This window comes from Fundulus heteroclitus, chromosome 9 (genome assembly GCF_011125445.2).
Source record: "Fundulus heteroclitus isolate FHET01 chromosome 9, MU-UCD_Fhet_4.1, whole genome shotgun sequence".
Classification (NCBI taxonomy): domain Eukaryota; kingdom Metazoa; phylum Chordata; class Actinopteri; order Cyprinodontiformes; family Fundulidae; genus Fundulus; species Fundulus heteroclitus.
Window position 1 is genome coordinate 4,826,596 of NC_046369.1, and position 26,255 is coordinate 4,852,850.

At 41.0% G+C, this 26,255-nt stretch overlaps 1 protein-coding gene across 3 annotated transcripts in view; it reads left to right on the plus strand.

Annotated features, from left to right (window-relative positions):
- The first annotated feature begins 7,581 nt into the window (after window positions 1–7,581).
- ddah1 (dimethylarginine dimethylaminohydrolase 1) overlaps window positions 7,582–26,255 on the plus strand; it is an 83,142-nt gene continuing 64,468 nt past the window's right edge. Inside the window, exons 1-2 of one of the 3 annotated variants that reach the window (XM_036140888.1) lie at window positions 7,582–7,668; window positions 9,431–9,777. In XM_036140888.1, the coding sequence (XP_035996781.1) occupies window positions 9,484–9,777 (294 nt within the window). In that variant the 5' untranslated portion in view covers window positions 7,582–7,668; window positions 9,431–9,483. Of the gene's footprint in view, window positions 7,669–9,172; window positions 9,778–26,255 lie in introns of those variants that run through there. The other 2 variants (XM_012878058.3, XM_036140887.1) reach the window with 2 other exon arrangements.

Here is a 26,255-nt window from a genome sequence, read left to right on the forward strand (position 1 = left end):
CCTCCGCGCTTTTATTCGCTCCTGGGAAGCTGACGTCGTCCACGCTGAAAGGCGGCCAAACTATGCCAGGAATGTTTCTCGGCGCATTTTCCATCCAAGACCCAAGCTCCACCCTGTCTACACCTTTCTCTTTTTTTTTCTTGTTCGGATGGATTTTTCCCCCCGCTTGGATCCCAGCTGAACGCTCCTTTCCGTCCCACATTCTCTCCACTTGTTTATCCCCTCTTTCATTATGTTCCTCTTCTTGCTTTTCACGTCTATCAACTCGACTTTTACTGCGCTTTTCTTTTTTAAACAGATGACTTAAGATGCTTTCGAGCCCGCTTCATTACCTTGTAAAACTTTTATTTGTATTTTTTTTGTCCTTCAAGTTGCATAATAATGTATATAAATAAATGCCACAACATTTAAAGAGAATATGCAGCTGGCTGGGGGATAAAACAAAACGCCATTAGTGAATAATCTCCCAATGTTGCTCATGCTGATGAAATCCGTTCATGTTTATAATGTGTTGCAGACCATGTCTAAACTAAAAAAAATGCGTTTTTCTCCCTGTGAGTGTTGAAGGTGTGCGCAGAAATACGTTTTACAGAGTCTATTTCTGGCTCTCCGGTGCCTTTATCCAGAGGAGCCTAAGCGTTTCCAGATGCGCACCGAGAGCTCAGACGTAACATTATTGCCATATTTGGTATGGCAGTAGCCTATATTTCTCCCTCTTCAGTCGGCATTCCTGACAGCTTAAAGGCTGGTAAAATATGTTCCCCACACAGGGGGATGTTTTTTTTTTTTTTTTTTTTTAACATTCATTCTTTGAGGGTTCTGCCGACTTCACGCAAGCTATCCAGTTTATTTGGGAAGAGGGTTCGGCGTAAAAAAAAAAAAAAAAAGAGAGAAAAAAAAAGTAGGTCCTGTTGTGTGTCCATCTTTCCACATGATGCTGGTGGGGTGTACAGAAAGACAAATACGTGTCTACGCTTTGCTTTGAGGGTCTCAGTAAGTCCCTGCCACACGAAACCATTCCGATTCATTGAAAGCTTTCCACCAGATGAGGAAAGCGGCGCGTAAAGACACGGCAAGAGCAGGTAACGCGCTTCTCTTAAACAGCCACAGACTCCCCAAATGTTGCTAAGGATCGGAGCTTTTACTTCAAATAGCTTTTTTTATGTTTATAATTTGAAGAGCAGCGCCGATCAAGACGGCTGAAGAGCCTCTGTGGTGAGTTTGGACTTCTTTTGTTTTTCTTTTTTTAAGTATACTCAGTGAACTTACTCCCTTTACATAAATCTGACCTCTGCTCGTTGTTTTTTAAAGAGTTCTGACATAGCAATCATTATTTCATATGATCTTTGCTTGTTTATGATGACGTATTGAAGCATTTCCCTCCCACTACACGTGGGCTGGATTCTTTTCTCCGTCTTCATGCTTCCAGTTGAGGACACTAGCTGGTGGATGATGTGCTTTTTTTTTATTTTGGGACATGCATGGCATATCATCGTGGTTACACGTACTGTAGACCTTCAGTGCTGATGTCTGCGTGTTTGGAGTTGTGAGCGAGTGAGAGAGTGATTGCACCCAGCCTGTTAGGGTATAGGGGGCGTGTCTTCCTGAGCACATGTGTGCTGTCCTGGAATGCGATGCACTTGTCATGCAAATTGGAATAGGAATTTTTCAACTTCAAAGGGACGTTTCGTGTATGTCACGGTGCTCTGAAAGAATTATTTCTATAGATTTTCCAAATGTATTTGTCATATTTCACGGCGATGTATTCAGAATGTGCCATGTTAGTTTTATTTGTTAGTACACAGTTAGTACACAGCTTCTTCAGAGTTACCATGGGCCTGTTTTCTGTCTATGTGAAAATTGCAAAACCCGAATCTGAAGTGTTCGCACAGCGGCCTGTTTTGAAAAATAAGAAAATAAATATTCCCATTCTGAGACTGAAGTTCACTTCTGAATGCGGCAGATTTTATTTGGGAGTGTCGGATTAAAGGGGAATGAAAATAGATGCGAGCCAAATTTTTCAGATTTCTGTGGTGAAAAGGGTTAAAAAACATACATTATTTAGGAGTTGTGATCAATTTTGTGGTCTGTCTGCATGGAGTTTGCAGGCTCTCTCTGGGTGATCTGGATCCCTCCCACAGTTCAAAGTCTTTACTGCTTGGTTAATTGATCCCATGAGCAATGGATAGATGGATTGCATTAGCTAGGCACCTCTTTTGTGAAAGTCTCTCTCGCTGTTAATCCTTTGGGATTCATTTAAAGGCCCGATTGAACAGTAGCTGCATTGTGCCGTAACTGTACATAGATCTATCTGCACTGTGTGACACGGTGTTTGTGCTCCAGCCCTTTGTTAAAGTCACAAGAAACAGTGTTTTGATTTTACGTCAAAGGACAATAACATCCAGGAAGCTCTCCAGAAGACCAGTGTGTGTTTCTCTGTCCCAGATGCCAAATAGTTTCCAGCGAAGCTTTGTGAGAACCTTCGACAATTGTACAGCACGTAGTAAAGACCCATTTCACTGGGGAGTAAATGTTCTTCATTGTACCTATCCGAGGCGTTTAAGAACATTCTCTGGTTTTCCCACTCCAAGAGATTGCGTGACTCCTTATATCTGAGTGTTATGGAAACCTGTTGTCACATCCCATCGTTCAGAAAGCAGCAGCTCTCACAATCAATGCCGAGGAAGTCTGCGGCCAAAAGCCCGCCGGCATCTCCATTGAGAGAAACAGAACAGGAAGGTGTCGCGTGTTTGGACAACAGATTCCACTGTGGCGTTGGAAGGATTGAATGTCATAAGCAGAATACTTTCTGTATGAGCAACACATCCTTTCGCTGCCGCCGGAAGAAGAGAAGTGACGGTGTGCTCTCATATGTCCGGCGGCCCGAGTGAGTCCAGCAATCAAAGCAGACTCAAAGGCTTACGTTGACGGAGCTTTTACACTTTATCCCTTTATGATACCGTTTCACTGGAAAGGATTAAGAGGCAATCCAAGCCGATCCCTGTTGATATGTCCTTTTTACTGGGGCCATAAAAAAAATGATTATTTCAACAATAAATACCAGTAACAAACAGGCTTGTTTGAAAGACTGTTTACATGAGGATATTACATAAGAAGTATCATCTGGCTGCATGGAGAGAACAGAAAACGAGCTTTGTTCTGAAAACATGACAGCGCCAGAACGAGAGAAAAACCTTTGTGTATGAATATCTGGTAAATAATGACAAAGTGCATAAAAGGGTGTTGTTTTTTTTCTTTCCCCAGAAAGTGGGGCAAAGAGTTTGGTGCCTGCAGGAGTTCAGGTCAGAGGAGTACTTTCAGAGCAATCTGAGTTTTTTTTTAATATCATTTATTGCTGATAATATGATCACTAATCAAATATAAACTCCCAGAGATACGTAGGTAGTGACGGGACTTCCCGCAATTGGTCATATTGTGAAGGTTAAACCAATTTCTCATACGACATTATATAAGACAGTAAGATTCTTATCTTAGCACCTAAACAGCTCTCCCATCAGTCACACGGTGGGAGAAGGAGCTGGTGGGTCTGTACTTTCAGTGATTTTCTGCTTGGAAAGGGACTCCAGTCCTGCAACGCTGTCTTCACAGGATGAGGAAAAAAAGGTGGATGGTCGCTAACTAAAGGCAGGTTCAGGGATAAGTAAAGAAAAACCTAAAGATAAGCAAAGAAAAACCCAAAGACAATTGTATTTTGTATTTTGCATCATGGAGTTTAAAGCGACGGAATGCACTTTTTCTCACTTTACTCCATTCGCCAGTTTTAATTTATGTTTTGAAGTCAGGCTCTTCTGTGTGCTCAAGGGAACAGGGTCAAATACTGCTCTGTGACGAAGAATACAAAATGAAATTACTTTAGTGTGTGTGTTACCGTACGTTCCCGACACTTAGCGTCTGCTGAAATGACCCGTTTCAGAAATATGCGACAAATGGGAGAACGATGTTGCTCAACCCTTCTGAACCACCATCCATATCGTAATCCTCTCCAAAAGAATGTGCCAGATGAGATTTTGCGGGGTTGGAAGCGAAAAGGAAAAATCCCTGTTCAGTCTTTGGTGACGGGTTTACTTTGGTGTGGAAAGCACACATTGCTCCACTGTGAGGAATGTGTGCAGTCAGCTATGATGCTAAATACCAAATTTCAGCATCATGGTGATGCTTTCCGTTTGTCAACTGCTCTAGCTGATCGGGCCCTAACATTAACAAATCCAAAGGAAGCCACCACCTTGCAAACCGTCTCACATTTTGTCACACAGCGATCCTAAACCTCTTATCTATCTTACAGGACATTATCTGTATAAATATAGCTGCTCTGTAAAGGTTTGTTAATTAACATTATCAGAAAGCATTTAGCACAACTGCAAGCCTGCCAGGAGATCTTCGTCTGCCTAAATCGGCACGCCAGACTAGGAAAACGTTAATCAGAGAAGCAGTTGAGAACTATTTTGTGTTGGTCTTTACGCAACATCCATCTCTGGCTACTAAATTATACCTGAGTTGTCTGCAGATTATAAAACAGGAACCTCCTCCTTATCAGAAACATGCTTTGATTATCGTCCACAGATGTGGATCTGTTTTTTTTTTTTTTTTTTTTTAACTAAACAAGGCAATCTATTAAAATATTACATCTTTGGAAATAATTTAGAGGTCAATATGTGTTGATGAAAGCTGACAAGTAAAGTTTAACCTTCTTCAGCGCCAACTCGCTCCCAAAGTGTAACAAGCGCCTTGTTTTCAGAGACGCTTTGGAATTACAAAGATGAGGAATTGTTAAGCAAATCGAGTCCCTCTAGAAAACGCCTTTTTTCTTCATAATTTCCACTGTAATTTCACACAAAGTGAGCATTTCTCAGCTGAAAAAAAAAACCTTTTAAAATGGCCAATAAAGTGTTGGCCAATGAGCAAAATGTAACATTTATTCTTTACATCTTATCTTAAGGTACAGACAAAACACCAGCCTGATTAAAAAGCTGGAATTGACCCGACTTCATTCTTGACAGCTTTCTGGTAGCAGCACAACATATTAACCTTTTATGTGAAATATTAATTCGATTATAATCATGTCTTGGGATGCTAACGCAATATTGACCCATCCTCCAATTGCTCTGGCGCAAACATCGAAAATGAGTGATATGTTCTGGGTTACTTTAACGTCAAAACTGGATTGGAGTTTGATCAAAAGATGGCAAAGACAAGTCCGATGTTCAGGCATAATAACTCAAATTTTCAACCAATAACCCTGTCTGAGGTGAATTGATAAATGATGCTAAGTCTTCCATCGTCTGTGTTATGGAGGAATAAAATTAAGAAACTCTCTTCTGTTGAAAGGGAAAAATGCTTGGGCCATATCCATTCAGAATGCAGACTAATGGAAAAAAGAAGGGGGGGCCGAGTCGGAGGCAGGTGGCGGTATTGGGAAGTGGGTGGGCAGTGTTTGGTGATCCTGGCTGGAGTGGAAAATGGAATGTGGGGCTCCACAGAATGTGCTGGAATGTTTCGAACAGTTGAGGATAATTGAGTGAATCTGGAACAAGAAAAGACAAACCGAGATCTCGCGGTGGAAAAAAAAAAAAAAAAAAAAAAAAACAGTGCTTCTGGGATGTCTGAACAAAACATTCCATCCATTCAGACAGCCAAGCCCAGAACCTTCCTTAGATGGCACTGTAGGGAATAGGAGCCCCCACCCGCCCTCCATTCCTCCCATACTTGCCCTACACTTCACACAAGCTGAAAGCCCCTTTTGATATTATTTGCCCTTGAAGTTTGCCTGTGTTTTCTACTTGAAGTCTGCCAGGAGCAAAGCTTTTAAACACGAGGCTCAGGAACGACGTTGGGCCCTCATCTTCTTGCTTTTGAAATGAATTTTCTTCAACATGGCTGGAATAAGGAAAATCGGCGCTGCAGGATTCAAGTACGTTTATTTTTTCTAGCCACACACTTTGCATCACTTGTTTATAAAGGCGTGCACGCATTGTGATTATTGTCAAACAATTTTCTCATCCAAGGACAAACGTAACTTTTATATTTTCAAGTTTATCGAGGTGAATCTCCTCAGGCTCAAGTCCTTTGCAGTCTCTCACAGGGTTTCTTCAGGAGGTGCATGTATGTAGCTTAATCCATCTTCCCATTTACTCGGACCAACTACTGTACAAACGTGTCCACACAGCACAATACAGCCGCTACCATGTTTCATGCTGAGGATGGTGTCTAAAGAGTGATGTGCAGTGTGTCTAGCATTACGCATACAGGCCAAAAAGTGGCATTTTGGTCCAAAATGCCCAAAGCGCCCTTTTCAATTCAATTCAATTCAATTTTATTTATATAGCGCCAATTCATGAAACATGTCATCTCAAGGCACTTTACAAAGTCAAATGCAATCATATCATATATAACGCTGCAGAGCTTTCAGCTAACTGTAGACATTGAAAATGGAACTTCTTATGGCTTGCTTTCAACAATGCCTTCTTGCATAAAGGAGAGTCTGGCGGCATGCATACCAAAGGGATGTAATGATTTTTTTTTTTTATTTTTGTATTTCAGCCGCTCCTGCTCCTGACAATGAGCCTCTTGGTGGTTTCTCTATGTAATTTTCCCCTTGCCTGTCTACTTATGTGGGCAGGCATGTCCTGGTCGGTTCGCAGTTGTCTCATACCCTTTGTGTTTTCATATAATAGGGAGGGTTGCCAGATTTGAGTGACAGTTTCAAGCCCCGACACAGCGTAAAACCAGCCTACCTCAATGAAAGCTGCCCAAATTTCAGCTTCTCTGGAAAGATTATTTTTAAAAGTGTAAAGCGAACACGTCATAAGAGCACAACGTCACTACGACAAGGAAAAAAGGGGGATTACACAGACAGGCGCCCCATAAAGCGTGCAACCAGGCAACCAAGAAACCAACACACAAAGATCACTTTACCAATCAAAAAGGTAGGGGCGCAAGGTGTAGATCAATCTAACATTTCCTTTTCTCACACAGTCATCAAAAACGTTGATCATCTAAAAAATTAATTGGCAACAACAACTAAGTCATTCACACACATTGCACAGAAACAATATAATTATCTAACCTCAGTTTAGGATATTTGTAATTGCCGTTGACCCATGTTTTTACGCAGCGACCCTTTAACCCATTAGCTGATGACTATCACTGAGCGATGATGTCAAGTTCGACATATTCTATACTTTTCAAAACTTAATGAAATCATTATATGACTGCAAGGATGAAACATTATATTCAAATGTGTAAGTTTGAACTCTTCTGCCACACAATGGCAACTATTTTGAAAGACTTTTCAGGTGGAAACTTTCTTAAAAATCGCCAAATGTTGTGAAAAACAGACCAAGTTTTTTTTTTTTTTTTTACAGCCAAACATCTTTAATTTTGCACCACTGATGATGTATGAATGGTGGACTGTGAGGCTTGGAATACTGTTTTATCACCCAACGCGGCTTAATCTTCTCAACATCTTGCCAATATTGATCACTTCTCAGTGATCAATATTGGCAAGATGATCTGCTGGTGCATTTCATTGTTTCCTTACCTGCTAACCTGCTCTCCATTCAGTACTGGTTCGTTTCCAAAGTCAGCAAACGGGCAAGAAACATCTCTGTAGACCCATCTCACCCCTGCTACAACATCTTCTCCCCTCTGGTAGGTGCTACAGAGCACTGTACACCAGAACAAACCCAGGAACGGTTTCTTCCCACAAGTCATCACTCTAATTGAACAGCCGACTCTGACAAAAAAAAGAGCTGTCCATTTTTACTATTCATATTGTCACTATGTTTATACTGTAAGGCAAGGCATGGCAAGTTTATTTATAAAGCAGTTTCAGTGACAAGATTATTCAAATCCATCTGCCTCATGTTCATAACACCATATATAACACTAATTTATTCCCATTTCCTGCTGTCATTACACAGTGGACATGCATGTTTGTATGTGTATGTGCACCTGTACACCACTTCCACCTCAGACATGTACATAATAATAACAATGACGTAAATAATATTTACTCCTGCATCATTTGCACTCTGCTCATTGCACCATTACATTATATTAACATTAAATTCCCAATTTATCTGCTCGTTTACAATGTGTTCATATTTGTTTGCTACACGGCAGACTGTTTGATTGCATTACTGCATTATTATCTTGTTGTATATGTAAGCTCACCGTGAGCATTGTGCAGTCTAGAGTCAAATTCCTCATATGTGTACACATACCCAGCAAATAACGCTGATCCTAGTTTTATGGTGCTCATTCTAAAGTTGAGGTGGGGATGAAAATAGTTTCTGCTGAGAAATGAGACAGGCATCTCTCAGAAGATAAAACAATCTAAAAGGACCATCGGGTATGAAAATATGCCCGTTGGTCAAATATGTTTATCGATCTTTGGCCCTGTCCACAGATTCTCTACCGGTATCAAACCAGGACTCTGGCTGAGCCACTCCGAAACATTACCATTTCCTCAACTCAGGACAAACATGTTGGTACATTTAAAAGATTAGCTACATTTACCTAAAAAGCTAATGTCGTGAATAAATTTGGACTTACCCAGTCATTGTGTTGGTGTGGGCCCCATTGGGGTTACAGATGGGTTTCATGGGTAAGAGGTGGGCATTGGCTCAAACTGGACAAACAGTGTGGGCCCCATAAAAAAAATGTGTAGTACAGGGCCCATATGGGAAGCCCATGAGGGCTGACCATGTGGGAACCATAGAGCCCATGTTTGTGGTGTGGGCACAGGTTGAAACTGGGCATTACATAGTGCCCAATTAGACTTGGTTATATGGGTCCCACATGGGAAGCCCATAATGCAACCTTTTTGGGTAATTTTCACAAGTCCATTGATTTTTTTTTTTTAAAGGTAGGATCAAGGTTTTATTTATATCCTTATTTAATTATTGCAAATAATGAAAAGGGACAATTAATTTTCCAATCCGTTTCATACACCTGTGTGGATTAGACACTGCTGTGGGTAATACCCTACTTCGACACAGGGGCAGTTTGAACAAAAAAAAAAAACAAAAAAAAAACATGGCTTTTTTTACTGCAGCAGTCCTTTGATTTGAAGGCTCTGCTGTGCTGAACCAGCGTGAAACTGATTAGTCCATCAGCTTGGCGCGTCTCTGTCACTTGTTGGGCTGGTCGCCCCTGAGGGCTGACAGCTTCGCAGCGCCACACGTGATGATCGGAGCGCGTCACCCAATCCTGTCGCTCGCCCCGGAGACTGGAGCTCGGCTGACTGACAGAGTGTTGCAGGCTGTTGTAAATAAAGAATAAAAAAAAAATCCCAACAAACTGACAGAGAGAATAAGCAAGGCAGGCAGCGTTGCGTCAACAGGGTGACATTTTTTTTCTTTCATTCATTCGCTGAATTGTCTTTTTTTCTGTCTTTTTTCCCCCTCAGATTTGTGCGTGCCAAGAAAAAAAAAAAAAGAAAGAGGGGGGGGAAGCGAAAACATGGCTGGTTTGATGGCAGGTTTTGGTCACTACACCCATGCCGTCGTCCGGGGAATCCCCGCGTCCCTGGCCAAAGAGGCGCTCCGGACCAGCCAGGCGGAGGTGGACCTGACAGGGGCGCGGACGGAGCACGACGCGTACGTCGAGGTGCTGCGGACCAAGCTCGGGCTGGAGGTGGTGGAGCTCCCGGCGGACGAGTCGCTCCCGGACTGCGTGTTCGTGGAGGACGCGGCGGTGGTGTGCGGCGAGACGGCGCTCATCACCAGACCCGGGGCGGAGAGCAGGAGGAGAGAGGTAAGGGACGTGTCATTACGAACCAACGTGCCCAAAATAGAATAATAATAAAGAAAAGAAAAAAAAGTTTGATGTGAGCCTGAAAGGTAAGGGCTGCCTCCCCCCTCTCTCCTTGTTGTCACTTGGGATGGTGGCTGGGATGCACAGGCGAAACAATCAGGTGATCAAGAATGAATATCAGCCTATTTCACAAATATAAAGTGTGCCTATTGTGTGATGTCATAGTTGGATATCGGGGAAACTTATTAACGCCCCACAGTGTGCAAAATTGTGCATTAGAATGACAATATTTAAGTAACAATTATAAAACAACGATACCTGTGTGTGCAGTCTGTTAACGAGAGGGCGTGTCGATCACCCTGGAAGGCAACGTCCATATCAAACAGTCATGCAGTATATTATAGATTCACATTTTGCACCGAGTGGCAATGCGTTTCTTTCCTTTATATTTTACTAATACAATAAAAAAAATGCAATTTCTGAGCTTTTTGCTTTTGTTGCCGGTACTTAGTATCGTCTTTTACAGGGATACAAAGCATCCAGAGGGGTGTTGCTTCATAACCTACAAGATTGGGTCTGAGTTGGAATACATTAAGACATGATGTATTGAGCAAAGCACAGTGCCTCCACAGATACGACCAAATGTCACATTATTGGAAAACAGACAAAAAAAAAAAACAACAAAAAATTGATTGTGTGACTGTATATGGTTGCCTAGTGAGGGAAGCTGCGGTGTGGGGTATTCATGTGTGAGCGGCTGACAATGAGGGAAACGGTAGGACAGATTCTGTGAAAGCCCCCTGTCATTCCACATCAGAGTCACCACATTCGGCTCGCTGGTGATAATGGTCCCCCAGTCTCACTGACGGCAGCGATATTGATCGAAAAGCTCAGGGCAGCTGCCCTCATCCCCATCACGTTTCACACGATGTGACGTGCATGTTAGCGGTGATGTTTGCATTGGATGTGAGGGCACGCCGTCAGCACTCTGACAATAATATTCCGTGCATGCTTTTTTAAAAAAAAAATAAAAAACTAAACCTCAATGCACTGGTTTGGTTACTTACTCTTACTGCAGTCCAGGTAGGAAACGTAGCAGAGCCTAGAGCCTAAATAATGACTAAATACATGCTTGTTAAAAGAACTATGGAATTTGTGCATTTGAGCAGATTTATTATTTGCCTTAACTCTGGGAGTTAAAGCAAAGTTTGCTGCTTAATGTGCTAGCAAATGCATTTTTGCATTAAAGTGTGCATGGAGACTTTTTATTCTAAGTTGTTATTATGATGGTCACTGATGAGAGATGACACACTGCTCGAACTATTGTTAATCGGAGGATGATATCAAGTTAGCTAAACCCCTGTTTAACTAACTAACTTCATTTTATGTTTTGGTTTCATAAAATGAACAAAAGGTGAACTAAAAACAGGAATGGTTGTGCAGGTGGAGGCCTTAGACATTTTACTCACCTCATTCTTTGGCCTGGTTTTCATAGTTTTCCATTTGACCAGGGTCTGTGTAACTACTGGTAGCATGAGGTGATACCTGGACCCTACAGAGGTTGCACAAGGCAAGGCAACTTTATTAAAAAGCACTTTTCAATAACAAGGCAATTCAAAGTGCTGGACGAGCAATCCGTCTCCACCAGGGTGGCACATTAGTACACGCCATTAACAGAAGGTTCAACTGGAGGTGTTCAACCCATCAGCAGGATTGGCATCTGCTCGTTTGTGACAGGAGGAACAGGATGAGCCCTGCTAGAGCCCCGCAAGGTGACCTTCAGTGGCCCGCTGGCATGAATTTCTCTGACCAAACCGTTAGAAACAGATTTCCTGAGGGTACCCTGAGGGCCCGACGTCCTCTAGTAGATCCTGTGTGAGAGCAGGTTCACTCTGAGCTCACGAGACAGCTGTGAAAGGGACCGGAGAAGCTGCGGTGAACGTTACGCCGCCTGCAGCGTCATTGAGCATGATTGGTTTGGTAACGGTCCAGTGTTGGTCTACGGATGCATATCCATGGAGGGATGCACAGACTTGTAGGATAAACAACGGCACTCTGCCTGCTATTAGGTATTGGGATGAAATTGTTAGACCCTTCGCTGTTGGAGAGGGTCCTTGAGTTCCTCCTGGTGCTTCATGATCCCAGTCTTCATGTGGCGGAGGATGAGAGAGTTGATAACATTGACTGGTTTCTGCGCTCCCCTGACCTAAATCCAATAGAACGCCACCAGGTTGCATCTCAGACTGCCCATTAGCTCAGGCATGCCCTGGTCAGGACACCATCCGTCATCTCATAAGGAGCATGCCCCAACGTTGTCGGACATTTGTCAGATACAAGTTCGTTGAGGCCATGCCAACTACGGAGTGCTGTGTTGAGCTGCTGCAGGGACATTTAAGCAAACTGCGCTAACCTAAAGTTTGTCTTTCTCTGTGATTTTGGATTAAACCCTCTGTGTGTGTGGATCATTCTTCATTTTTCCGTTAAATGATGCAGTGTGCTTTTGTTCTTAAGAGCCATTCCACATCGTCATGCATATCCAGCATAACTTATTTAGCCATTGAACTCTGATGTGTTTTCAACACGTCATTTAATGTTGAGCGGTGTATTCTTAATATGAAACGTTCGTGAACCTTTTTAAAATACCTGCACGCTTGCTTCATAAAGACGCATCCAAACGGTGGAAATCCCTCGACCAAAAGTCGTGGCTTTCGTCCTTTCGGCCGTTCACTGCAGCTTTTTCAGTTGTCTGCAGTTTGTTGCAGCCAGTTCCCTGGTTAGATATGTAGGGCGATGTTCCGAACTGTCTGTACTTGTTCTTCAACATGACATTAGGACACAGCTATGTTTGAACATGTGCAGACATTAATACTGTGTTTCTTGCACTCAGCAGGTTGCAAGGCTTTATTAGAAACAGACTTTTTATTGATTATTGTCATCATCTAAGAAAGCTTTGTGTGCCTCAAGTGAAATTGTAAACTTTATCCAGATCCCGCAGTCTGTCAGTGAAGAGAGTGAGAAAAACAAAAAAAGATCTTGTTGCTTCTTATAGACAGCAGATGTTGCTTTGTGGGGAGAATCGATGCAGGGATAGAGATGTGTGCTTGTTTAAATTAGGAAAAATAAAAAAAAATGCACATTGGGATGCTGGCTTGTTTGTTTCTTTCATTTATCTTCAGTAAGATTTTTTTTTAGTCTCCAAAATCAGTTTAACTTATTTTCATCTAATTATATTCCAAAGTCACTTCAAGGAAAAATTAATGAGTTAGCTGATGCAATAAGATACTTCCTCCCTCTGTTCTTGGAAGTGCAAGACCATCAATTCCCCAATAGAGCTTATGCATTATAGACTTTTATGATGTACGATTAAATAAAGGTGTAAAGCCAGAGGAAGTTCTCAGGAACTGGCATTACCATCATCCTAAATGTTTGTTTAAGCTAAAATCTGCCTTTACTTGTAGCAGACTTGTAGCTTTTTGTGAACCTCTCGTGGTTAAGATTATTTTCCTGATCTTCACATTCTTTATTCTTTGCAAGAAGGTGTCTGGAAAATAATGGAGGTCTTTGGGTGCACTTTCTATTTAACGAGGCCATATCCACCTTTACAAAAGACTTTGAAGCTGGGTTTGACATGCATGTGAATTATGTCAGGGCCAAGGTGTGATGAGAGATAGAAGTTAACTGAGGCAGATGCAGCTCTCAGCATCCCACTGAGGCGTTCTTAAGGCCTTTAGAAGAACAAAGATCAGGGATGAGGCTTCATAACTGAGCTCTTTTTAAAGCCAACATCGCTGTTTATGAGCAAAACAATAGACCTGATGCGTCCAGTGAAGATGTGTGCTTATAACAATGACGCTTGCATTAAGAAACAAGCAATGGGTTAAACAAGGATGCTGCATGAGCCACTTCCCACCTAGCCTCTCCTGTTTGTATCCTTATGTTTTCCTCAGAAGTCTAACAGTATTAACTTAATTTTGATATGCAAGACGTTCTCTCTGGTTCTTCGTAAAAGTATCTAGTGGTAAAGGCCACTGAGCCAATGTTGGAGAATATGTGTGATGTTGTGGAGATGCTTCAAAACACTCAATCCCACCATGTCAGCTTCATTTATGTATGTCCACATCATCTTATATGCTACTACAGTGGTTGATTTGTCAGTAGTCAGAGGGGCTTGTCTTTGTGGCTAAATGGTAGAAACGTTTTGTGAAAAGCCACAAACTGATAATAGTCACAAAATGCTAACAGCTCAGCTGCTATAGGTTAGTCAGACAGAAATATGTGGTGAAAAGAAAGAATGGTTGCTTTTTAACGAACTCAAGTAAATGTGAAGCTTTGCTTGACCCAATGGCTGCATTCTTTGCTGTGGACTGAATACATCGTAATCAGAAATCATTAAAATCTCAATAATCACTCCTATCAATGTGCCATGGAAGATGCCTGAGTGCCTACTTTTGTTTGTTGCTTAAGCTGGACCACAACAGTCAGATCCAACATGACTCCAAGGACAGGAAGTTTATGGTGCTGATCAGCTTATCAGATGGTTAGGGATGCCGAGAAGAGGGAGAGAAGGACGAGGAAAAGGAAACAGCAGTTGTAGTTGAGTGGCAGCCACTCACCGCTATTTTCCCAGAAAGTAGAAAGCGTCTGACATTGATTGACGTTTGCCGTAGGTCTTTGGCCATGAGAGCGCTAAGTAACGCGATCAGTATTTCTGTCACACCGATAACTTCAGCTTAAGCTTATAACCAGAGAATTTCTCTATTTGAATTTTTTTTTTATGCCGCTGATGATTACACAGTGTGAAGCCGGCATTGGTTACAGCTTCTAAACCAACGTTTGACCTTAACCTTTACATTTAAATGACCCTTCTATTTATGAAAAAAAAAAAAAGAATTCCGTATTCTGAAAATGTTATCATAAATGTCTGTTTTCTAATTTATGTAAAAGAAGGTAATGTGTGCTGGGCAGATATCGCTCTTGTGGAGGATTGCTTTGATATATTCCCCTTCACCTCTATTTTCCATTTACTCTGAATGAAACCTCATCCAGGTTAAGGTGATAAGAACATTTTTCTTACAGTAGTGTGACGGTATGTTAGTCATGTTAATGCTTTAATTTAATGGCATAGCGCCACACATATAAACATCTCGCTGCCCCTGACTTTTGATCAGACAGTTGCTGTGCAATAAAGGAGGTGAAATTAGAAACATAGCAACCTTTTTTATTTAATGCTAGCAATCTATGAAAAATAAAAACCCAGAATACATCATTTTTATGAACTTGTTTTCACCACCTCTCTTTGTTCTTACAGTGATCTTCTCTTTGTAAATTTGCATTCTGACAATTTTTAGCCAATGTGGCTTACGAATGAAGAGGAAAATTCAGACTTCAGGGTTAAATCAAACTCTGCCATATTCATGACACACCAAATCTGTTCTGAGGGCAAAATATGAAAAGAAGATGTAAATTGTAGGGAAGGCATGTCAGGGTGTAAGAGGATTTACCAGTAGGGGTTCCCTTTGGAGGTGATGCAGACTGAAGATGTCGTGTGCTCTTATATAAAGGACTAAGACGGCCCTTTGAGCAATGAAAAACACATTCTTGTGACGAGCTGTACTCGCGCAGGAGCATCAACCCGTACAGTAATTTGCAGACCAACACGGCCAGTCAACTCGATTTTGATTCACGGAGCCATCGATAGCTGGTAAAGTTCAACGAGAAACTGAGTGGCGCGTGCCCTTTCGGCTGATAACACACCAGGTTTTTCTTTGCCTGCGCCATCTCTGCGGGTTTCTGGAAGCTACGGTAGAAAAACAGATGCATGAGATAAAATTATCATTTGGAAGCACGCCGAGTTAAATGCAAAAGAGAGAAAAAATATGGAAATATGGATTGCTTTCTAGTTGCAGTTGCACTTCATAAATTGTAACTGCTTTCTCTCGCCTTGAGTCTAATACAGTGGAAAAGCGAAGGTTAAAAACATCAGAACATTATATATTTTGATCCTGTTTCCAAACTGCGGGTAAAGATTTGACACAGAATCTAAATCTTGAATTAGATTTATTCGTTCATCCATTTTTATCTTCATTAGCTGGCGATCTTAGCCTCGGTGTCGTCTTATCTGTCAGAGAGGTGTTGGTGAAAGACGCACGATAAAGAGCCCACCCACAGGATTCCTGGGGTCCTTCTCTGATACTGAGTGGGCACTCGAGAAATTTCCTGTCAGTCTGCTTCTAACAAGATGTTTCCTTGATCTCAGTGGTTCAGTGACATAAGGTATGATAATGATCAAAGTCTGAAAGGGGCTTTCAAAACTGCAGCCCACTGTTTGCGCTTTTTCTTTGTAATAAAAGGTGGAAGAGCAATTTCATGGCCGACCAGTTTGAATGTTGCAGTTCATCAACCAATCTGCTCGAACACAACTTTACTGTTCCCTCTTCGCCCCCACCGGGATGTGAGCTGTTGTCTACAGCTTTGAGGCTCCCAAACACAGTTTCCCTTCTAACACAAAAGATATTTCTGCAACGTTATATGAACCTGGACGCTGGTCATTCCTGTAGGCTGGAGGGGTTTCAGAACCGCCTTGCTGAGATCTGATTTGACAGTCTCTTTAATCAATGTTGGATTTAGTTGTATTTCATTGTTTTGGAATAAAGCAACAATAAAATATATATATATATATTTTTAATGAGTCAAAAGTTCCAAGCCAAAAAAATAAAAAAATAAAAAATTAACTTTAAAGAAATATATATATATTTTTGCATTAAACAGAAGGTTGCAGAAGTGTAAAGAAATGTGCCCTGTTAGACGAACCATTGTCAGCGTGTTATTTTAGCATGTCAGGAGCAGTTTTTTTTCAGGACCTACGCAGGTTTTTCTTCCCCTGCTCAACAGCAGGGTCAAACCGAGCGGACTCGAGAGGAGTTTTGTCTGAACACACTGCTTTTCAGTGATTGGCTGAGGAGAAATGAGAAGGTTTTTGTCCGAAAGTCCAGAAAGACTGAGGAGTGACGACATTAATACTAAGGACTGCTATGAACGAAGTGAGTTCAACCAAAATAGATCCTTACTATTTACAAAGAACCATGCCTGAAGGAAAAAAAAAGAAAAGAAAAAGGACAATCAAGCTTTCTATATGTGGACGAGCTGTTTTAGATCCATGGATTTATCGAGGCTTTCTCTCATTTGACACTAAAAGCTGTACATTTCTGTATCAGAAGAGTGTCCATCCGTCCATCTGCCACAGCTGGGGAGTTCTCTCTCTCTCTTTCAATGTTTTTAATGTGTATTTTGGGGTATTGCATTAGTAGGGGTTGATGGAAAGGGCAAAATTCAAATTAAAGCTAGGGTTGGCGATATTTTCGGAAGTTTCCCCAAGTCCCTTTTTGAACAACTGCGCATGCGAAAGACCGTCTTACCTGCTCTTCCGCTCTTTAGGGGGATCGTGTGAAAAAAATCTCCCAAATCCACTCTTACTTCTTTCTACTAAGGCCTTCTGGTATGCAGCCCACAGAATGGATGTGAGGTGACAGAAATGTACAATAGCCTAACTTACAACAGCTAAAGCAATTTCGCAAATAAATCTTTTAATTCGATTAAATTTTATTTATATAGCGCCAATTCGTAAAACATGTCATATCAAGGCCTACTTTTTTAAATTAAGTAGGCTAAAAACTGTTAATTTTGGAAATGCTCCATTCTTAGTGAACAGCAGTTTTAGCACATTGGCACATTAACCTTAGTGTTGGCAGACCATCAGTTTGACAACATAGTCAAATTTATGACCCACATATCAAATATTTTCCCTTCTTTTTAAATGCATTTTAATTTATTTATTTTTTCAAGAAAAACAATCTTAATGAAGTAAAGGCTTACTCGTTTGTAATTTGGTTTATATTTGTTTCCATTTCTTCAGAAATTTCAAATACCTAAGTCAGTTGCCTTAACCAACCTACAGGGCCTGGAAAATAATTGTCATTAGAAAATGGCAAAATTCTGTCATAAAATAAGTATAAAAGGATTGAGTGACTCCAGGTTTGAAGTCTGGACGGAACCTTCTGCTCAACAGACACAATATTTAGGTCATGTTTTTGTAGACCTAATATTTAAGTCCAGTCCTTCGTTGTTTGTATTCATATGGGCCCCCTTTCCTGTCATGCCTCACGTATCCACCCCCCCCCCCCCCCCTCCCAAAACCATCACCAGGCAGCACAAGGGGCCTTGTTTTGACTAGACAACCAGCAGATGCTGATTCCTCACTGCCCTCTCGGCTCTTATATGACTTCCCATCCGGAACCAACCTTGTTTCCTACAGGGAGACATGACATCCGAGTGTGATCTGAGGGGAGGAAGGTGAATCGACTGCAACCCACCTGCAGCGAGTGGGGGTCGAGGTGGACGTGCCTTCCCTGACCGTCTGTCACATTCCTTCCACAGTTAACCGGCCCTTCCTCTTGCTGTTTTTCTGTCTCGCTGTTCCTCTGCTGCTTCGTCTGTACGATTTCTCCAGCACATTCATTCTCTTACGGTTCTTCTGTAAATTTTCCAGTTCCTACAGCTGGAACAGGTTATATTTGTTAGGGTACTAGCACTGAATGCCCCACCCTGAAACAATTGTAGGCTTAGAAAAACAAAATGTTCAAATTTAATGAAAATGAAAAGGGTAACTGTTTTCGACAAAAGAAAATATTCAATAATAGGATATTGATATGTTACTGCTCTACTAAAAATTAGAAATTAGATAAAAAAAGGGTTTTAGAATAGCAAAAGTAATTTAAATGTGTTTCAAGATAAGCTATTTGAACATTTAAATACCAAAACTGAGTAGTATAAAAAGTAATGGGTTTAAGAAATTGAATGACTTGGTCCTCTTATTCTTTTCCTATAAAGCTACTCTGGCATACTCAGCTGATCCAAAGATTGGTGGAAGGTTTTGTACATTGTCAGAAGTCTCCCTCTGCCCAGAATTAGGGATGAACTACTGCAATGAATGTTGACTGAATTTTCCCGGACTTAAATCCATGATTTTTTGAAAGCACCCATCCATTTATTCATTGTTTAAACTTGCTGATTCATGCATGTGAGTGGAGACATGCACACATATATTCATGAAAAAGACATGGACACATGGTCAATTTTATGGCCTCTTCCATTTAAAGTAATCCTGTTCAGAACCACTTTTTATAAAAAAGTTATACTTTTTTATGCTGGGTAAAATCATCCTTCCATCCTGAAAGTAGTCAATTCATTATGTATTCACAGAAAGGAGGTTCAAAACTAATTCTCTGTGGGAGCTGCAGGCCTGTAAAAAATATAAGCAATCTCTGCCGTTCAGTCCTAAGAGCATGGATTTGTCAGAGTTTTGTTCCTGCTCTCACCCTTAGACATTATACATTCACCCCCTCAGTTCCTCAAGTTCTGGGGGAATCCCCTAATTTATTGGTTGTCTCACCTGCCAATCATTCTGATGCGCTCACGTAACGCCAGCGTCTGTGCTCTTTCCTTCTGAGTTTCTGCTTGCTGGCTGCACATGCGCACTTCTAGTGTTTATGTATCCGGTTAGCTTAGTGGTTAGCTTTGGTGTTAGCCCTTCGTTGTAGCTCCACTGCTCTGACCGTAGACTTTGAACATGGCTGAGATTCGCAAGAAGCTAACCACGTTCATGTTTATGAGAAGAAGAGGAAGGCCTCAGTAGAAAGAAATAAGACCAGTGTTGCTAACATAGTCACTGAGGGGCAGAGATTGACATGAGTATGTTGGGCTCTAGGAATAAATAGTTACCTGCTGCAAAACAATTAAAGGGTACTTTGAAGGGGGTACAGTCTATCATAAGTTAAAAATAAGTGGGTGGGATACACCCAGCTACCTTGTGTTACACAACAGTGTCTTGCAAAAGGATTTCAAGCCCTTTTAAAATTATGATGAATATTAAAACTGAGATTAAATTATACACCGGAATCGATTTAGTAATTAGGTGACCTCTATAGCAAAATACACCCTACCATGGACTAGATTCTCTTTAGGAGTATCAAAGTAAAACAAGTGGTATACAGATACATGCCACACTGTTCAGATTTTTATTTGTAAAGAAAATAATTAATATAAGTACTGTCTTGTATTGTTCTCATTGAAGTTTGTAGTTGTAATGTTTCAAAATATAGAAAGGTTAAAGTAGTATGAATACTTTCACAATACACTTTATGGGTAATTTGTATTAATGTAAATTTTGGCTCATTGGAACGGTGGGAGGGTCCCTACATTAAAATTATATTAATTTATACAGTCTCATACTAGGCATGAAATGACATGTTATTACCCCCAGTCAGTCACGAGCAACTAAAAATCATGTAATTTGTGTTTTATATGTCTATGAACTGGATCCTTTCCAGGTACTTAACAGAGTATTGATTCCTGAGTTCTGCTACAGTTTCAATAGTGTCACTTGATTTGCAGATGAAAGACGAGCACAAGACAATTGATTTTTTTATTTATTTACCGCTGTTGTTATGCTGCGGGGCTTTAATTTTCATATTTGTTGTGTAAAAAACAAAAATGCGTTGACCTAAGCCTTGACCCTTGACCTCTGCTCCAGTTTGGCACACTGTACCCGCCACCTTGCAGTACAGAGGAGGACTCTGTGAGACAGCTGCAGGCGACTCGCAAACAGGAACTGCTCGCAGCCTCCCAGGATGACCCGGTCACGCTCAGCCGTCACTGTGGGTGTGTGAATTTCTGGCTAGGTGTATTAGTCGGAGCAGGGAATACACAGGAAGTGGGCCAGGCAAGGCGGTGCTGAGAGAAGTCTCGCTGAGGCCAGTGAGAGTTCTTCACAAGTCGAGACAAAAGCCCCTTTACTGCTTGAAGCTTTAGGATAAAAAAAAAAGTGACATTCTTTTTGCTTTGCTTTGTAGGTTTAGTCTGCTGTACTGTTATCAACTTTCTTTGGAGACAGAGTGGGAACACATTTTTTGGAAAATGCAGTTTTAATTAACTGTATGAATAAAACATAGGGGCTTTTGCTTTTTTATGTTTTTTTTTTTTTTTTGTACTGCTTCTATTTTTCTCCAAAATGCTCAATGATTTACCGGATGGCTGTTAATCTTTTACTTGTGAAACTAGTTTTTTACAGTCTTAGGCAAATACTGGAACGAAACACACTAAGCTTTGCTGTTTTATGACGTCTGGAGGCAGAATCTGTCCTTTTAATTCCTGCAGCCCCCATTGGTTTAAATTTCTGAATCCCATCTGTTGAACTGGTATGTGAGATGGTAAATCCATTTGTATATTTAGAAACAAAGATGGCCATAGGTTTATTTGCATTCGAAATCTGAGTTCTCTCCACAAACATGGAGTACGTATTGCCGTTTTTTTTTTTTAACTGCAGGTTGTGCCAAACCATACGAGCAATTCAAATGCAATTACTGATGCACTCGACCGGTCAATTTGAATTGGTTGAATTTCTGCTTGCGACCGGCACGTCAGTAACCAAAAATACCAATGTTTCTACAATCAGAGAACAAACCATACGGAGGCACATTGGGAATGGATGCGTTGTTTTGGGCAATTCTAGCTGCGTTAACTATGCTAATGACTAAACTCAGTAATCATTTCATGTTTGCTTTAAAACACAAAATTCCAGTTTCACAGTAACTGTTTTTTGCTCATGTTTTGAATGCTGTTTTGAATGTTTTTCCTAAAGGGGACATACCCTGTAAAATCCCCTTTTGTAGCCCTTAAAAACATTTTGTTGTGTACTTGGAGTCTCTAAGTGTGCAGACAATTCTGCGTAGATATCCATATTGTGTTGGTCTTATTTTTCAATCTGTTCAGTTTTCTCTGTTGTCCATTATGTTTTTTGAACAATAACATCACAGAATATGTTGCAGACCTGCTAAACAAGGTCATGAATTTCCAGCAAATCCAGCATTCTTATTTTTTTCGCCATGATTTTGTAGTCCGAGCTCAAGGATAGTGGATAAGTGAAAACGTTCGGTTTTTGGGTGTATTAACTCACACAATTATTACACCGTCGCCCAGCATAGTACAACAATGGATGAACGGGGTGGAGTGGAACGCTCTGCGACTTGGAGGGGGGCGGTCCTTTAGATTTAAAGAGACAGCACCAAAACGAGTTGCTCACAGACGCACCTCAGAACAGGGGTAAAAGGGTGGGTGTGGCAACAATGAGGAATTCAGACCAAAGCATTACAGTTCCACTTTAAACACTGCAAAAAGGGAACTAAAAGTAAGTAAAATGTTCTTGAAATTAGTGTATATTCTACCCCAAAAATAAGATAATTAGATATTCTGCACTTGAAATAAGATGATGGAGAAGAGTTGTTCCTATATTAAGTGGAAAAATCTAATTCCATTGGCAGGTAGTGTTATTTTCTTCCCTTTTTGCAGTGTATAGACCACAGTTGAATGATTTAAATGTGAAAAACCACTCTAGGAAAGTCAAAGCTTTTCCAAAAACTGGAGAATCAGCCAAGAAAAAAAAAAATCTGTCAATACTAATTGAAATAAATCACTGCATATTTTCTAGCTTTTAACACACAATTTCTACCTTTTTATTCAGGATTGTCGGTGTCACACATCTCGCTCATCTTCAATATCACAGAGCCACACACTTCCCCTCTGTGTCCCAGAGATATAAGCTGTCAACAACGACTTCATTGATCGCAGGAGATGGAGAGCCAGAGGGAATATTTTATACCTCGCAGGCTATTACCGTTCATCTTGCCAGTCATGCCAGCTGTCGGCTGTAGTTAGACGTCTTGTATACTCTGATGCCACAGTCAGTCTGTTGGGCGTTTCCCTCCAGGAGAGGGATTTAACACCCACACCGTTGACATAAAATCCTGTCGGAGCCTTGCAGAACTTTCAATGAAATTTGAGACAATTGCTTATATGATTTTGCTGTCACACTGTACTTAAAAAAAAAAAAAAAAAAAAAAAAAAAAAAAACTTCCAGAATGTGCCAGCAAAGCACCCTTTATGCTTTGCTGTTCATTCACTGTTTGCTGCACTTTACTTGATGCTACTGAGCAGAAATATTCAGTTGGTCCACTGCTTCCCTACTGTCACATATACGGAAAAAAAAGCCTTGTTTCATCTTTAGGTATATATTTTTTCCATTGGAATCTAATATTAGGTTCTCTTATGTGGCTTTATAAAATATTAATATTAATAGTTAATATTAGACACCATTATGCTTTGGGGATTCTTATCTTTAGCAGGGGCAGGGAAGCTGGGAATGATCATTTTATTATTCAATGAACATATACTGTTTTTCTCGTGTCGTTGACTAAAGGTCATTAGTTGATGAAAGCAGAACTGGTTTATTCATTTTTAGGATGATCAATAGGGTCGATGCCACTCTAATGTTTAAAGGTTTTCTGCCTCCGGACTGCAGTTGTGAGCCTGTAAAAACGCTTCTGATGTCTTGTAATTATCTCCAGCGTGTAGGTGTGATTATACCTACCCGAGCAAGTAGTCAAATTAAAAAAAAATATTTTTTCAAATAGTAAAATAATATTTAAAAAAAGCCCACTCCTCTGTTGGGCACAGCACATTCATTAGGGGATTGAATTGTCTTCCTTTCAATTAGCTCATGCTAGCTGCGATAATGGGATTCTGCTCCTGATCGGGCTTTGAATATTTAGACAGGCTGTGGAGGGAGTGTGCTCAGAGATGTTTGGGCTTTGCCGCATATTTCCTCTGTGAAACAGTATACTGCTCCTAGGAAGTTGGAGCTACATCAAGAGTGAAGTAATTGATACAATAATGAGAGCTGATTATATTCTAATGACATAAACAACATAAATGCTGCTCAAGTCTAACATTACCAGAATCATTTCGGATTAATTTGAAAGGAGTTCTTTTTGCCAAAGGCTTTCTTTGATTATGCAATTATATTTTGCCTTCAGTGACAGTGCCCTGGAAAAGTATTCATCCCCCCTTTTGACTTTTTACCTATTTTGTTACATCCCTCCCAGTAATTGAAGTTTTGAGTGTTTTTTAATCTTATTTTAGGTGATGGATCTGCCAAAATATTCTAAGCTGGTGAAGTCAAATGAGAAAGCAGACATAGTCTCTCCTTCGTGTCCTGGGCCGTCCCCTGGGCCTCCTGGTGGGACACGCCTGGAACAACTCCCAAGGGAGGCATCCAGGGTGGCATTTGGAAGAAATGACCGAGTTACCTCAGCTGACGCCTCTCGATGTGAGCTCCTCACCCTAACTCCTACGGTGCGCTCACACCGAACGCGAACGAGGTGGGCCCAGTGGGGGATTTACATATTAGCCCTGTGCAAAAGGCATGGACAGGGGCGACGTGGTGGCTCGCGGTGCAATCTGTGCCGTTAGAGCCTTTTGCCTCAGCTTTCTCGTCACCATGTTGGATCAGTACGTTGTATGCATTACTGCAGCATCCGCACAGTTCCGTCCGTTGATCTCCCGCTCAATTCTCCTTCCACTTTTAATCAAGAGCCTGAGATACCTAAAATCCTCCACTTGCAGAGTTAACAACGTTTCAAACAACGGTGTCGTTTAAAAGGTCCAAATCAGGGGTCACCAACATGGGGACCGTGGGCACCAGGTAGCCCCCGAGGATCATAGGTGTGGCCCTCAAGCATGTTTAAAAAAAAAAAATAGCACAACCCTCCGGTGCGCTGCATTTTTACAGTTGCACTTCCTTTTTTAATCTTGCTTGTATTTACGTATATTTAAAATTGACAAAAGCACTAAAAACATATTTATATTACATAAAGTTTAGGTGAATTTGGACTCTTGTAGTTCAAAAGTAAGTACAGGTATCCCTTCGTATGACACCGTGCCAATGAAGTAGCTCTAAGTTTCAGAAAGGTTGGTGACCCCTGGCCCAAATCTTAGCGTGTTGTTTTATGATCTAGCCCTGCTTTACGCTACTCTACGACTTCATACCTGACCTCTGTGGTGTGTATTCCTTGGTCTTCATCTTGCTGGTTTTTTTTTTTTGTTTTTTTTTTTTTTGTCAACGTTCTCCAACAAACATCCGAGTCCTTCACAGTACAGTTGCACCGAAGGAAAGCGGGCCTAACATAAAAAACACACACCACACTTTTCAGATTTTGCAGTCCTTAAAAAGTGGCAGAGATTCAATGGACTATATGTATGTCAACTTCAAGTCATGACGTGCATCTCAGAACAGAGTGAGCTTTCATCCACAGTGGCAGCACTGAATGTACTGTAGCAAAGGACATGCACATGCCTTCCTTTGCATTTCATTCATGCACAGTACATTTAACCACAGACAGTTAGTCCCTAATGCTTTCCTATCTTTTGAATAGTATCCTTGACGAACAGGCTAATGCAAAGCTCAGTAATGCTCCCAAAATTGTTTTGGCAATGACTGTCAAGCCTATGGAGCCTCAGGAACACTGCCCCCACATTAACACTGTTTTCACATCTGCTCAACTCCCAGAACATACAGTATGTACCTTCAAAATGATGCTTAGGACAGGAACAATAAGCCTTTCTTTTGCTGCGCACTCCAGTGTATGCTTGATTTCTGTCAAACATTTCCACCTAGCTTCCCCCCCCCCCCCCCCCCCTTTTCCTTAATGCATCCATCGTTTACATTTATTTTATCCACTGGACACCCGGGAACTCTTTTTTACAGCAGTCAGTCGATCTTAATCTTAAGTATGACTTCAGCAGTCAGCCATGTGAAAGCCTTTATCTGAAAAGCTTACTTTGACAGAGAACTGATTTTTATCTCATGGAAAATTCGAGAGTTGATGTAAGAAATGATTGCTCGTGTGTGCGGTTTGGGACATATCTGTGATGAACTTGGTATGAGCTTCATGAAGAATGGAAGCTTTGACCTGTGTTGTTACGTAAGCCTCCCCCCCCCCCCCCCCCCCCAACCCCCCTCCTTTCTGGTCAAATATTCATTTTATTTCAATGTGGACCACACTGCTCAGTTTTGTGTTTTTGGCTTTGTTTTTTAAATATTTTTTACTGTTAATATCTTAAAAGAACTGGATTGAACCACTTCTTTGCGAATCTTTAAAGACTACACATTTTGCTCTTTCTGTTACAGCATAGAGCTGAAAACCCTGACTGTATGTTTGGCATTCATCTCTTCCTCGTCGTTAAGCCCCAGCCATCATTCTTCAGTAAAAATGCTAAATCTCAGCTCTACGTTTTGCTCCAGAGCCCCTCATCTCCTTTCTGTTATTCAGCATGTGCAGCTGTTTTGCAGTTCAGCTTTTTAATTAGAGCAAAGTGAAGCACCAAAGCTAAACTTTATAGTCTCGAATTTGCCAAGGTAATGAAAACTTTATGAAAAAAAAAACAGAACGTTCTATTGCATCTAACCCTACTCTAAATGGGACAATTATATAAATTAGCCTTGCTGGTGAACAAATAAATGTAAGTAGCAAAAACAGGTTTGGTTGCTTTGAGCTGGTTTGAGGAAAATCTTGCCCTGACCAGAAAAT